At 37.2% G+C, this 12,876-nt stretch overlaps 1 protein-coding gene across 12 annotated transcripts in view; it reads left to right on the forward strand.

Moving 5' to 3' along the window:
* Nucleotides 1-12,876, forward strand: part of PRRC2C (proline rich coiled-coil 2C) — a 95,071-nt gene that overhangs the window by 73,183 nt on the left and 9,012 nt on the right. For all 12 annotated transcript variants that reach the window (XM_018060308.1, XM_018060298.1, XM_018060302.1 and 9 more), the window contains exons 25-28: nt 3,093-3,294; nt 5,442-5,645; nt 10,540-10,652; nt 10,888-11,024. In XM_018060308.1, coding sequence (XP_017915797.1) covers nt 3,093-3,294; nt 5,442-5,645; nt 10,540-10,652; nt 10,888-11,024 — 656 coding nt within the window. The remainder of the gene's footprint in view (nt 1-3,092; nt 3,295-5,441; nt 5,646-10,539; nt 10,653-10,887; nt 11,025-12,876) is intronic.

Raw genomic sequence — 12,876 nt, forward strand, 5'->3', positions numbered from 1 at the left:
TTGTCCCCTTGACCCCCACCAACATCTTTTTTTTTTTTTAATATCCCCAACTTCTTTTTAAGAAGCTGCTTAAATACAAGTTTGAGATGATAAAATTTTTACAAGACAACCACTTCTGCTTTGTGTCATCTCCATCTTTACCCAGTCCTTACTATTTACTGCCAGTTCCTCCTACTCAAAGTCAAAGCTGTGGTTTTTCCAATAGTCGTGTATGGATGTGAAAGCTGGACTATAAAGAAAGCTGAGCACCAAAGAACTGATGCTTTTGAACTGTGGTGTTGGAGAAGACTCTTGAGAGTCCCTTGGACTGCAAGGAGATCCAACCAGTCCATCCTAAAGGAAATGAGTCCTGAATATTCATTGGAAGGACTGATGATGAAGCTGAAACTCCAATACTTTGGCCAACTGATGTGAAGAACCGACTCACTGGAAAAGACCCTGATGCTGGGAAAGATTTGAAGGCAGGAGGAGTAGGGGACAATACAGGAGAGATGGTTGGATGGCATCACTGACGTGATGGACATGAATTTGAGTAGGCTCTGGGAGTTGGTGATGGATAGGGAGGCCTGGCATGCTGCAGTCCATGGAGTCGCAAAAAGCAGGACAACGACTGAGCCACTGAACTGAACTGAACCTCATACTCAGCCTTTTTTGGTTTTTTTCCCCTTGAATGACTCTCAACCTGTATTTCATACTTATATCTTACATTTGATTCCTCGAATAAGCAAATATAATATCATTAGTTATTCTTTAGGCTGGGTGTTGATTCTTCACATTGCCTTTCACTGGATGTTTTTAATACCCCCCAAAATACAGTTGAATTAAACTAAATTTAAATTGTATTAGCTTAAGACTTTTTCTAGTTTATTTTTATTTTTTTAGTGTACCTTTATTTTATACTGGAATATAGTTGATTTACAATGTTTTGTTAGTTTCAGATGTATAGTGAAGTGATTCAGTTCTACATATGCATATATACATTATTTTTCAGGTATTTTTCCCTTATAGGTTATTACAGAATAGTGAGTAAAGTTCTCTGTGCTATACAGTAGGTCCTTGTTGATTATCTGTGTTTACTTTTTTTTTTTAATGCCTCTCTTTATTTGAGAGATTTATAAAGTATGGAAATCTCTATTAATATTATATGGGTATTACTGACAGTATATTTGTCAAAAGGAAAAATGAATATAGTTAAGTAATTATACCTTTTAGGTTCTTTGAATTTCTAAAATTAGAATCTAAATTTTCTTGCTGCCTAAGAAATGAAACCATGTGTATGGCTTAAATATTATGTAGAATTAGTAAGCTATAATTTATTTCCAGTACAACAAAACTGGTTTTCAAAGTCATTGTAGTCGTTAAAACTGCTCTAAGTCATAAGATCTCAATTCTAGCAAATTGCATTTTGTTGGACTTCTTAAGTGGTAGTGTGGGATTTTTTTGCTTCTGTTTCTTACCCTCTTAAGACTTTCGTTTTAAAATAAAACACATTAGAAATCAGCAAGGGGACTGTGAAGAAAAGGAAAGAAGCAAACCTAAAAGTGTCTTATATTTTGAATTTGTAGTAATGATATTAGCCATCAAGGTTAAATTGTATATAGTGTGTGTTTTAAGAGGAAAGTAGGGAGATATGTAATATTTCTAAAATTATTAAAATCAGGTTGAAATTTTTATAAAGTTGGTACTTCAGGGACCTACAAACTTCCCAGCAGTGATATTTTAAAATCTTATTTGTGAAAAGTATTCTCATGGGGCTTACCTGGTGGCTCACATGGTAAAGAATCTGCCTGCAATATGGGAGACCCAGGTTCGATCCCTGGTTGAGAACGATCCCCTGGAGTAGGAAATGGGAACCCACTCCAGTATTCTTGCCTGGAAAATCCCATGGACAAAGGAGCCTGGTGGGCTGCAGTCTTATTTGGTTGCAAAGAGGCAGATACAACTAACACATAGTATACATATACCCATGTAAGTCATTGCTGCTGAATTTTGTAGATTATCTTGGAGTTTTCCTTTCCACTCAATATTTTGACTAGTAGAACAAGAAACTTCAAAATTTCTGTATCTGTTCCTTTCCTGTTCAGTGAGCCTCAGGATAGTTGAGGATCTGCATCTTTGCTCTCCAATCCAGTATCTACATACCACATGTAGTTACTGAGCACTTGAATGTGGCTAATCCAAGTTGAGGTGTGTGCTGTAAGTGTAAAAGGAAATAGATACTGGATTTGAAATGTTACTTTTTAAATTAAAACATCTCAATTTTTATATTGATTATAGCTTTTAATTATTATTGTAGATATATTGGGTTGAATGAAATATGTTACCAGAATTAGTTTTACCTCTTTATTTTTTAGAGTGTGGCTACTAGAAAATATAAAATTACATGTGGCTTGCATTTATGTCTGTTGAACAGCTCTATATAGATTAAATAAGACCCATTTCTTCTTTTTAAGAAACCAAGACTACAGGTAAAATCAGCACCCACAAATACAAATGGTGGCAGTCAGACCTGAAATGCTTAATGGGGTCTGGACATGAAACAAGAAATAATAATTCTACTGAGCCCAAGCCTAAAGCCTGTCTGGTTACATTGCCTTTAAAACACTGTGAACATAAAATAGCCAAACAGAAGATACATCTCACTTGCCATTCAGATTTATCTCACTTGAAGGCTTAAAGGCTTAAAAAGAAAGATTGGAGAGAATGGATTTTAATGGAGGACCTTTAATGTCTTGCTTACTAGAATCAGAGCCTTAAATCAGTCCGAAAGGACATGGTATTTCTGTTTCCTTATTCACTGGTAGGAATAGGGACTCATATTTAGATGATTAAAGCTGTCACTATATTTCATTGACCTGCTTGCCAGAGCAACAAACCCTATAGAGACAAAATTAAAACCCACTGCAATTTGAGTAAAGGAGTGGAGATAGAGAAGAAAATGAAAGGTTTAAAAGCCTTATGGTCCTAATCTGAAAGATTGTATTTGGAATACATTTATGTATATATATTTGTTTATATATGTGTATTAGTTCTGTGTTAGGATAGTGAGTTTTTTTGTTTTTTGGCTTTAAAAAATGTTCTTTTTGTTCCAGATGGAGTCTGCTCGCAAGGCGTGGGAGAATTCTCCAAATGTAAGGGAAAAGGGATCCCCAGTAACTTCCACAGCACCTCCGATTGCAAGTGGGGTCAGCAGTAGTGCCAGTGGACCAAGCACTGCTAATTACAATTCGTTCTCAAGTGCATCGATGCCTCAGATTCCTGTTGCTTCAGTCACTCCCACAACTTCACTATCAGGTAGAAATCCTCGTGTACCTTTTCTGTAATGATCTTAAATTATTTAAAATTTCTTTAACATCTTTTCCTATTTACTCTTCCTAAAAGTATATTTATAAAAGGCGTAAAATTGTACATGAGATAATTATCAGCTCTTTTATAAACTTCTTACCAGTTTGCATTTTGATTTTCATTATTTAACTCATACAGCTAATTAGACCTATTCAGAAATAACACAGATGGGACTTCCCTGCTGGTCCAGTGGTTAAGACTTCACCTTCCGATGCAAGGGGTGCAGGTTCAATCCCTGGCCAGGGAGCTAGGATCCCATATGCCTTGCAGCCAGAAAACTAAAACAGAAACAGAAACACTATAGTAACAAATTCAATAAAGACTTTAAAACTGGTCCACATCAAAAAAATACTAAAAAGAAAGAAAGAAATAACACAGAATCACAAAGCTTTTAAGTTTTCTGTGATCTGTATCTAATTTGAAGGAGCTCTTGGCCTGAGTCTATTGATTTAACATATTTTCTGGGAAAGAGTTACAGGGTAGAAACTTTCCAGTCTGTTACTTGAATAAATGATATCCATTGGCTTTGGTGTTTTGGGTTTTATGTTGTTTTTAAGGAGAGTCCGTCAACACCCCAAATGAGAAGATGTTTTTCTTAAATGTTTCACTAGTGTGTAATCCTTTATCTCATATGGGGCTTTATCATTCTTAAAGAACCAGAGATGGTTCTGAAGTATTTGACTCTGTGAAGGTACATCCTTTTACAATATGCATAACCATGTTTCTTCTGAAAAGAGAAGTTCATTTTAAGCTTTCCTAATACTGTCTATATTTCTGAAACAGTAGGAAACTCCTTTTCCAATACCTGTAAAATGTATACAGCACAGAATTTACTTTCTCTGGCTAGTTTTCATTTAATGATTGCAGTAATGATTCTCAGTATTCCAGCTTTCTGTGCTAGTTTTAAGCACCAAAAGGACTAGACTTTGGGTTGTACTATAGTTATTTGATATTATCTGGAATCAGACATGTGTATTAAGACAAACCCAGAGGTTCACATCAAAGACAGTATTCCAGCTGTACTTCTTCCACCACCCATTTGCAAGACATCTTCATTATATAAATATTAACAGCTTAGGCCCCAGACTGCTTGGGGATAGGGAGTGAGGCTGTAAAGGAACCAGGAGGAGAGTATGGTAGGAAGATTAGGAAATAAAGAGATTGAGAAGTTTCCTGCCTTTTTCTTTGGAACCCAACTACTTCCTTTCCTTGGAGTCTAGTTTCCCTACCCTTCGCTCAACTAGGATAAGTTTTTAACAAGGACCTTCTTGCCTGGTCATCCAAATGGAAGAATAGAGATACCTCAGTGTTGGTCCTCTCTTAGAACATCATTTGATGTCTGAAAATAATAATAACTACTACATCTGACTTTTGAATCAAATACCTGTATTGTTATTTACTGTAGTATTACTAATTGTTTGTCTTGTTTTTAAAGTATTACTAAATACAAGGAGAGAAAAGAATAGTCTTAAGTTTGTGTCTCTAGGAGCAGTTTACATTAAATTTTTGTATTACATTAATAATAATTACTCTTAAGGTACAGCACTTTTTCATTTGTTCATGTTTATGCCTAGCCTTTAATAGATGTTCAAATATTCATTTGACGTTCTAAAGCTCCTTAAGGTATTTTGCCACAAAGAGGAAAAAAATCTAATCTTAAGTTTCTGTGACATTTGGGGGCAGTTGTGGTCTGTCAGGGCCCATTTATGTGCTTGTATTTATGTCTCACCATAAATGAATAAAGTTCTTGATTATCCTTAGTGATGATTGAAAATTATGTATTAGTTTGACATTAAGCTATGACAGTGTTGTGGGCTCTCAGTCTCCTTGTTTTGTGAGTTTATATTTAAATTTTCGATTTATATTTCTTCAGATTTTGTAGTCCTATTTGCATCTGATAATTGTTTCTTCCTATTATAAGCCACTTCATATCCACTTTTTGTCTGAGATGCAGTATATAAGAACATAATAAGTACTTACTTGGCGTACATATTAATTTTCCAGTTTCCAGTTGGTGCTTGAATTTACTTGAATTTGCTTGAATTTACTTAAATATACACTACACTTCTCTCATTTTATTCCTCTCCCCAATGTAGGAGCTGGTACATACACTACCTCTTCTTTGAGTACAAAATCTACAACCACGTCAGACCCTCCTAATATCTGTAAAGTGAAACCCCAACAATTACAAACGAGCAGCCTGCCTTCTGCAAGTCATTTTTCACAGTTAAGCTGTATGCCTTCCCTTATTGCTCAGCAACAACAGAGTCCACAAGTCTATGTGTCTCAGTCTGCAGCAGGTAAGATTTTTAAGATCTGAATAGAAGGAATTTAGAAAATGAAGATGTTTTAATGCTTCTGGTTTTTTTTTTTTTCTCTTTCCCTTACCTTTTCAAGTTTTTGTTTTTTTATTTGCATTGCAAATTTGTTTCCTCATAGAATTGAATGCTGTCTCTGGTAAGTATTCAGGGGCTCGTGACAGTTGTTTCTTACACATATGTTACATAGATAGTAGACAGATTAGTGTACTTATGGATTCCAAGTCTGCAGATAATCACCTGTGGATTTAAAGTGTTCAAACAAATTTTCACAAAGTTCCAAAAAACTAAGGTTGTATTGTCTGTGTAGGATAACTATTTATGTAGTATTTACATTGTATTAGGTATTATAAGTAATCTAGAGATTTAAAGTATATGAAAGGATATGCTTGGGTTATATGCAAATAATGTACCCAATTTTACATAGGAAGCTTGAGCATTTACAGATTTTGATATCTGGGCCGGGGACAGTGAGGGTGGTATCCTGGAACCAAGCTTCTACGGAGAGCCAAAGTTTGTTATCTGAAACCTGACAAATTGATGATAAAGTACATGAGGGAAGGATAAAACATAAGAACGACAAAGAAAGAAATTTATATATTGGGAGGGGTAACATCCTACTAAATTCCACAACATTCAGTTCAGGCGCTCACTTGTGTCCAACTCTCTGACCCTGTGGACCGCAGCACGCCAGGCCTCCCTGTCCATCACTAACTCCCAGACTTCACTCAGACTCATGTCCATTGAGTCAGTGATGCCATCCAGCCATCTCATACTCTATTGTCCCCTTTTCCTCCTGCCCTCAATCTTTCCCAGTATCAGGGTCTTTTCCAGTGAGTCAGCTCTTCGCATCAGGTGGCCAAAGTATTGGAGTTTCGGCTTCAACATCAGTCCTTCCAATGAACACCCAGAACTGATCTCCTTTAGGATGGACTGGTTGGATATCCTTACAGTCCAAGGGACTCTCAAGAGTCTTCTCTAATACCACAGTTCAAAAGCATCAATTCTTCGGCGCTCAACTTTCTTAATAGTCTAGCTCTCACATCCATACCTGACTACTGGAGAAACCATAGCCTTGACTAGACGGACCTTTGTTGACAAAGTAATGTCTCTGCTTTTGAATATGCTGTCTAGGTTGGTCATAAATTTTCTTCCAAGAAGCAAGCATCTTTTAATTTCATGGCTGCAGTCACCATCTGCAGTGATTTTGGAGCCCCAAAAAATAAACTCAGCCACTGTTTCCTCTGTTTCCCCATCTATTTGCCATGAAGTGATGGGACCAGATGCCATGATCTTAGTTTTCTGAATGTTGAGCTTTAAGCCAACTTTTTCACTCTCTTTCACTTTCATCGAGAAGCTCTTTACTTCCTCTTCACTTTCTGCCATACGGGTGGTGTCATCTGCATATTGAGGTTATTGATATTTCTCCTGGCAATCTTGATAGCTTATGCTTGTAGCTTGTGCTTCATCCAGCCCAGCATTTCTCATGAGGAACTCTCCATATAAGTTAAATAAGCTGGGTGACAATATACAGCCTTGACGTACTCCTTTTCCTGTTTGGAACCAGTCTGTTGTTCCATGTCCAGTTCTAACTGTTGCTTCCTGACCTGCATACAGATTTCTCAAGGGGCAGGTCAGATGGTCTGGTATTCCCATCTCTTTCAGAATTGTCCACAGTTTATTGTGATCCACACAGTCAAGGGCTTTGGCATAGTCAATAAAGCAGAAATAGATGTCTTTCTGGAACTCTCTTGCTTTTTCGATGATCCAGCAGATGTTGGCAATTTGATCTCTGGTTCTTCTGCCTTTTCTAAATCCAGCTTGAACATCTGGAAGTTCATGGGTCACGTATTGCTGAAGCCTGGCTTGGAGAATTTTGAGCATTGCTTTACTAGCGTGTGAGATGAGTGCAATCGTGCAATTGTTTGAGCATGCTTTGGCATTGCCTTTCTTTGAAATTGGAATGGAAACTGACCTTTTCCAGTCCTGTGGCTGCTGCTGAGATTTCCAAATTTGCTGGTATATTGAGTGCAGCACTTCCACAGCATCATCTTTTAGAATTTGAAATAGCTCAGCTGGAATTCCATCACCTCCACTAGCTTTGTTCGTAGTGATGCTTTCTAAAGCCCACTTGACTTCACATTCCAGGTTGTCTGCCTCTAGGTGAGTGATCACAACATCATGGTTATCTGGGTCGTGAAGATCTTTTTTGTACAGTTCTTCTGTGTATTCTTGCCACTTCTTAATATCTTCTGCTTCTGTTAGGTCCGTACCATTTCTGTCCTTTATTGAGCCCATCTTTGCATGAAATGTTCCCTTGGTATCTCTAATTTTCTTGAAGAGATCTCTAGTCTTTCCCATTCTATTTTTTTCCTCTATTTCTTTTCCCTGATCGCGAGGAAGGCTTTCTTATCTCTCCATGCTGTTCTTTGGAACTCTGCATTCAAATGGGTATATCTTTCCTTTTCTCCTTTGCATTTCAAGTATCTTCTTTTCACAGCTATTTGTAAGGCCTCCTCAGATAGCCATTTTGCTTTTTTGCATTTTTTTTTCTTGGGGATGGTCTTGATCCCTGTCTCCTGTAGAACTGTCCATAATTCATCAGATAGTTCTGTCCATAGTTCTATCAGTTCTAGTCCCTTAAATTTATTTCTCACTTCCACTGTATAATCATAAGCGGTTTGATTTAGGTCACGCCTGAATGGTCTAGTGCTTTTCCCTACTTTCTTCAGTTTAAGTCTGAATTTGGCAACAAGGAGTTCATGATCTGAGCCAGTCAGCTCCTGATCTTGTTTTTGCTGACTGTATAGAACTTCTCCATCTTTGGCTGCAAAGAATATAATCAACCTGATTTCGGTGTTGGCCATCTGGTGATGCCCATGTGTGGAGTCTTCTCTTGTGTTGTTGGAAGAGGGTGTTTGCTATGACCAGTGCATTCTTTTGGCAAAACTCTATTAGCCTTTGCCTTGCCTCTTTCTGTACTCCAAGGCCAAATTTGCCTGTTACTCAGATGTTTCTTGACTTCCTGCTTTTTCATTCCAGTCCCCTATAATGAAAAGGACATCGTTTGTTTGAGTGTTAGTTCTAGAAAGTCTTATAGGCCTTCATAGAACTAACTGTTCAACTTCAGCTTCTTCAGCCTTACTGGTTGGGGCATAAACTTGCATTACCATCATATTGAATGATTTGCCTTGAAAACTGAACACGTTAATCAGAGTTAAATTGTAAATAAACGATTGAAAAATATTCAGGCTCACTCATGATTTAAATTCAACATAAAAGGACAGTAAAGCGATTTGGAAAATATTAGGACGATTGATAATACTTAGCATATTTAATACCCAGTATCTGTAAGGATCCATAGGTATTATTACTAGGCTCTTAAAGCACATTGCTAGTGAGCGTATAAGTTGGCATAATTCTTTTAGAAAAGTGTCTCAGAATGTTCCATGTGTTCATCATCACTGTCTGTGGTTTGAGGGCTTCTCACTGCAGTGGCTGCTTTTGTTGCATAGCGCAGGCTCTGGGCACTTGGGCCCAGTAGCTGTGGCACACAGGCTTAGCTGCTCTGCAGCATGTGCGATCTTCCCAGACCAGGGATCAGACCCGTTTCTCCTGCATTGGCAGGTGGTTTCTTTACCACTGAGCCACCAGGGAAGCCAGTTTGGAGTCTTATCTTATAGATAAACCTACTTGTTAATCAGAGATATATGTATGGGCGTGTTCATTCATTGCCGTACTGTTTATAATGATAATAAAAGCAATATGGAAAGTTCTCCCAAACATACTGTTACATAAAAACAACATAACACAAAGTAGTGAATATAAACATGGAGAAGAAATCTGATAAGAATCTATACCAAATTCTTTCAGTTATTATGCTCTTAAAGCACATTGCTAGTGCGCATATAAATTGGCATAATTCTTTTGAAATATTTTGCCAAATTCTAGTTGGTTCAGTTTAGTTCAGTCGCTCAGTCATGTCCTACTCTATGCAACCCCATGGACTGCAGCATGCCAGGCTTCCCTGTCCATCACCAACTCCCAGAGCTTGCTCAAACTCATGTCCTTTGAGTCAGTGATGCCATCCAAACATCTCATCCTCTGTCGTCCCCTTCTCCTGCCTTCAATCTTTCCAGCATCAGGGTCTTTTCCAGTGAGTAGGTTCTTTGCATCAGGTGGCCCAAGTGTTGGAGTTTCAGCTTCAGCATGAGTCCTTCCAATGAATATTCAGGATTGACTTCCTTGAGGATTGACTGGTTCCATCTCCTTGCAGTCCAAGAGACTCTCAAGAGTCTTCTCCAACACCACAGTTCAAAAGCATCAATGCTTCAGTGCTCAGCTTTCTTTATAGTCCAACTCTCACATCCATACATGACTACTGAAAAAAACATAGCTTTGACTAGACGGACCTTTGTCAGCAAAGTAATGTCTCTGCTTTTTAATATGCATCTAGGTTGATCATCGCTTTTCTTCCAAGGAGCGTATAAATTGGCATAATTCTTTTGAAATAGTTTGCTAATTTCTAATTGGTAGATTTAAAATTAGGGTGGATTTGCTGGTTCGTTTTCAATTTTTGTGGATTATATAAAATTTTGCTAGTTTATACCCCAGTGGCAGTATATGAAAGTGTTTTTTTCTTACCTTCCACAAGTACAAGAGTGTCATTGTTTTAACTTGCATAACCTGTCAGGTAGAAGTGTTACATATTTTTCCTTTTGCATCTTTTCACATTTCTAGTTTTTCCTTAGCTATTTGAATTTTCAGAAGGCTCACTTAATATGAAGTCTGCTTTAAAGTTTGGTTTGAGGTTATTGTTTGGAAGATTCTGAAGGTGAGACACTGATTGCTTCTTGTTTTTGCTGCTAATCTGTAGCTCAGATCCCGGCTTTCTACATGGACACAAGTCATCTATTCAGTACCCAACATGCACGACTGGCTCCACCATCCTTGGCTCAGCAACAAGGCTTCCAACCAGGTCTCTCTCAGGTAAATATCACAGGCTTCTTTCACCCTATCATGTTTATGGTGTAACAGTATTTGGGGGTTCAGTTTAGGACTAGTAATGGATTGAAAAGGAATTTTAGGTGTTTGCATTTTGTTTTGTTTTCTAAAGGAACTGATACATAGCATTAATGTTTTGTTTCATGTCTCACATTTTTATTTTCTAAGTGTGTCACTTGTGTATATGGTGTTCACATACTGTTTTTACATTGCATTGCAGCCAACTTCAGTGCAGCAGATCCCAATCCCTATTTATGCCCCACTGCAAGGACAGCATCAGGCCCAGCTGAGTTTGGGTGCTGGGCCTGCTGTTTCCCAGGCTCAGGAACTATTCAGTTCTTCACTTCAGCCATACAGGTAAATGCTTTATAATTATGTTTGTGATGATGTTGGAAACAATGTAATTGCTGAACCTTCCTGCCATATCCTGTCTATTCCCTCCTTCCCCCCAAAAGCAAGATGACCTTCTTATAAACTGCATTATATAATTGTGTTGCATGTATGTCATGAACTTCAGCCTCTGGTAATTTCTATCAGACTTTATTGAACAAAGTGAAGCTTCAGAACTTCTTGAAGAAGAGGCTAACGGCAGTCCCATAAAAATTAGCAATCACAGAGGAAAACTGCTTAAGGACCTAAAGGTGTAAGTGCCACCTCACTGCTAACAGCTGTAAATCAGACTTGCTCTGTGTAAGAGCTAACATACGACAGATGATAGCAGTATGTAAGGAGGCAGAGGCCAGGATGGAATGTAATAAAAGCGAGAGAAGTGGAGTGTCTAAAACAGAGAACAGAAGTAGTAGTGATGAGTATGTTGTAGTATATGAGTATAATATAGAAGAAACCATTCTTTTGAAAGATTCATCCTGTTATCTTTGCAATTAAGCAAGTAATAAAAACTGATCTTTATCTAACTTTATATATATTACTCAGCCCTTGACATACACTAACTTATTTGGTTTTCCCAAAACCAGATAAAGTAGATTAAGTCATCCCTATTTGACATTTGAAGAGGTTGTGGGTTTTATTTTGTTTTTAGCCTAATGTTACAGTACAAATAAATGGCAGGTCCTGGACTTAACCCAGGTGTCTCTCATCTCCAACTTAATGGGACTGGCAGGGTGTGGTAAGAGTTGAATGATAGCAGTGATCATGGCATAACTCAGTCGTCATCATGGTACATCCATCATCAGTACTCGTGGTAATGGCTATGAACCATCAAAAAGAAAAAGAAATTCCGTTCAGGACATTCAGTGTAAATAAGCTTGCAAAATTAGGCATTTCCTTTTAGAAATTTGCTTTTAAGTGATTCAGGTAGAATTTCCATACTTTATAGATTAAAATTGGCATCAGTTGATACAGCTCATTTCTAGCTCATGTTTCATTCCTAAAGCAGGTGTTTTCAGCTAGTCATACTTTCTCAAAGGAGCAGAATTATGGGTAACTTAATAAATGTGGCTCTCACTTTTGTTTTTTATTAAAGATTATTCAGTAGCATTGAGTACATCTGTATAATTAATACTAATTATATAATTCTGATATTACTCTTGTCATTTACTTTGGTTATTCCAAAAAATTCTCAGTACAAGTAAAATTATTTACCCTAAATATAATTATAGGCAGTCTCTTTCATGTTGTTAAATTTGAGATTATATTGAAATTTGTAGTAAAACTTAAAAGTTGAGTAGAGGGACTTCCAGTGGTTAAGACTCTGCACTTAAAACAACAGCAACCAAAAAACCAAACTCCACAAATGTAAAAATCCAGAAAATATATATTCATTAAAAAACTTCAGTAGATTTAGAAATAGCAAATGGATTTAATCTCAAAACCAATCTCCTTTTAATTGGCTATTTGAAACACTGTTGAAACGTTTGCTACCTTTGAGCTGTGTTAAACAGAGTTCAGTAATTAGTAATGTCTTCAGTAGTCATGGGGGATGGATTTGCAATGCCCCGACATTCTGTATTTGTAACCCCCATTTTAACAATTGCCTTGGAAGATGAACTTTTTAAGTATATATATGTGATAAGTAATATGTGTGTGTGTATGTAAATATCTATGTAATTGTGACAAATTGCTACCTGGAAGGCACCAGTTTTGACTTGAAAGTAGTTGTTTGTATCCCTTCCACATCATTCTGCTGTTTCATGTTCTGAACCTAATTAGCGTAGTATTTATTAACAGGGAATCGTTGGAATTAATTTCT

This window comes from Capra hircus, chromosome 16 (genome assembly GCF_001704415.2).
Source record: "Capra hircus breed San Clemente chromosome 16, ASM170441v1, whole genome shotgun sequence".
Classification (NCBI taxonomy): domain Eukaryota; kingdom Metazoa; phylum Chordata; class Mammalia; order Artiodactyla; family Bovidae; genus Capra; species Capra hircus.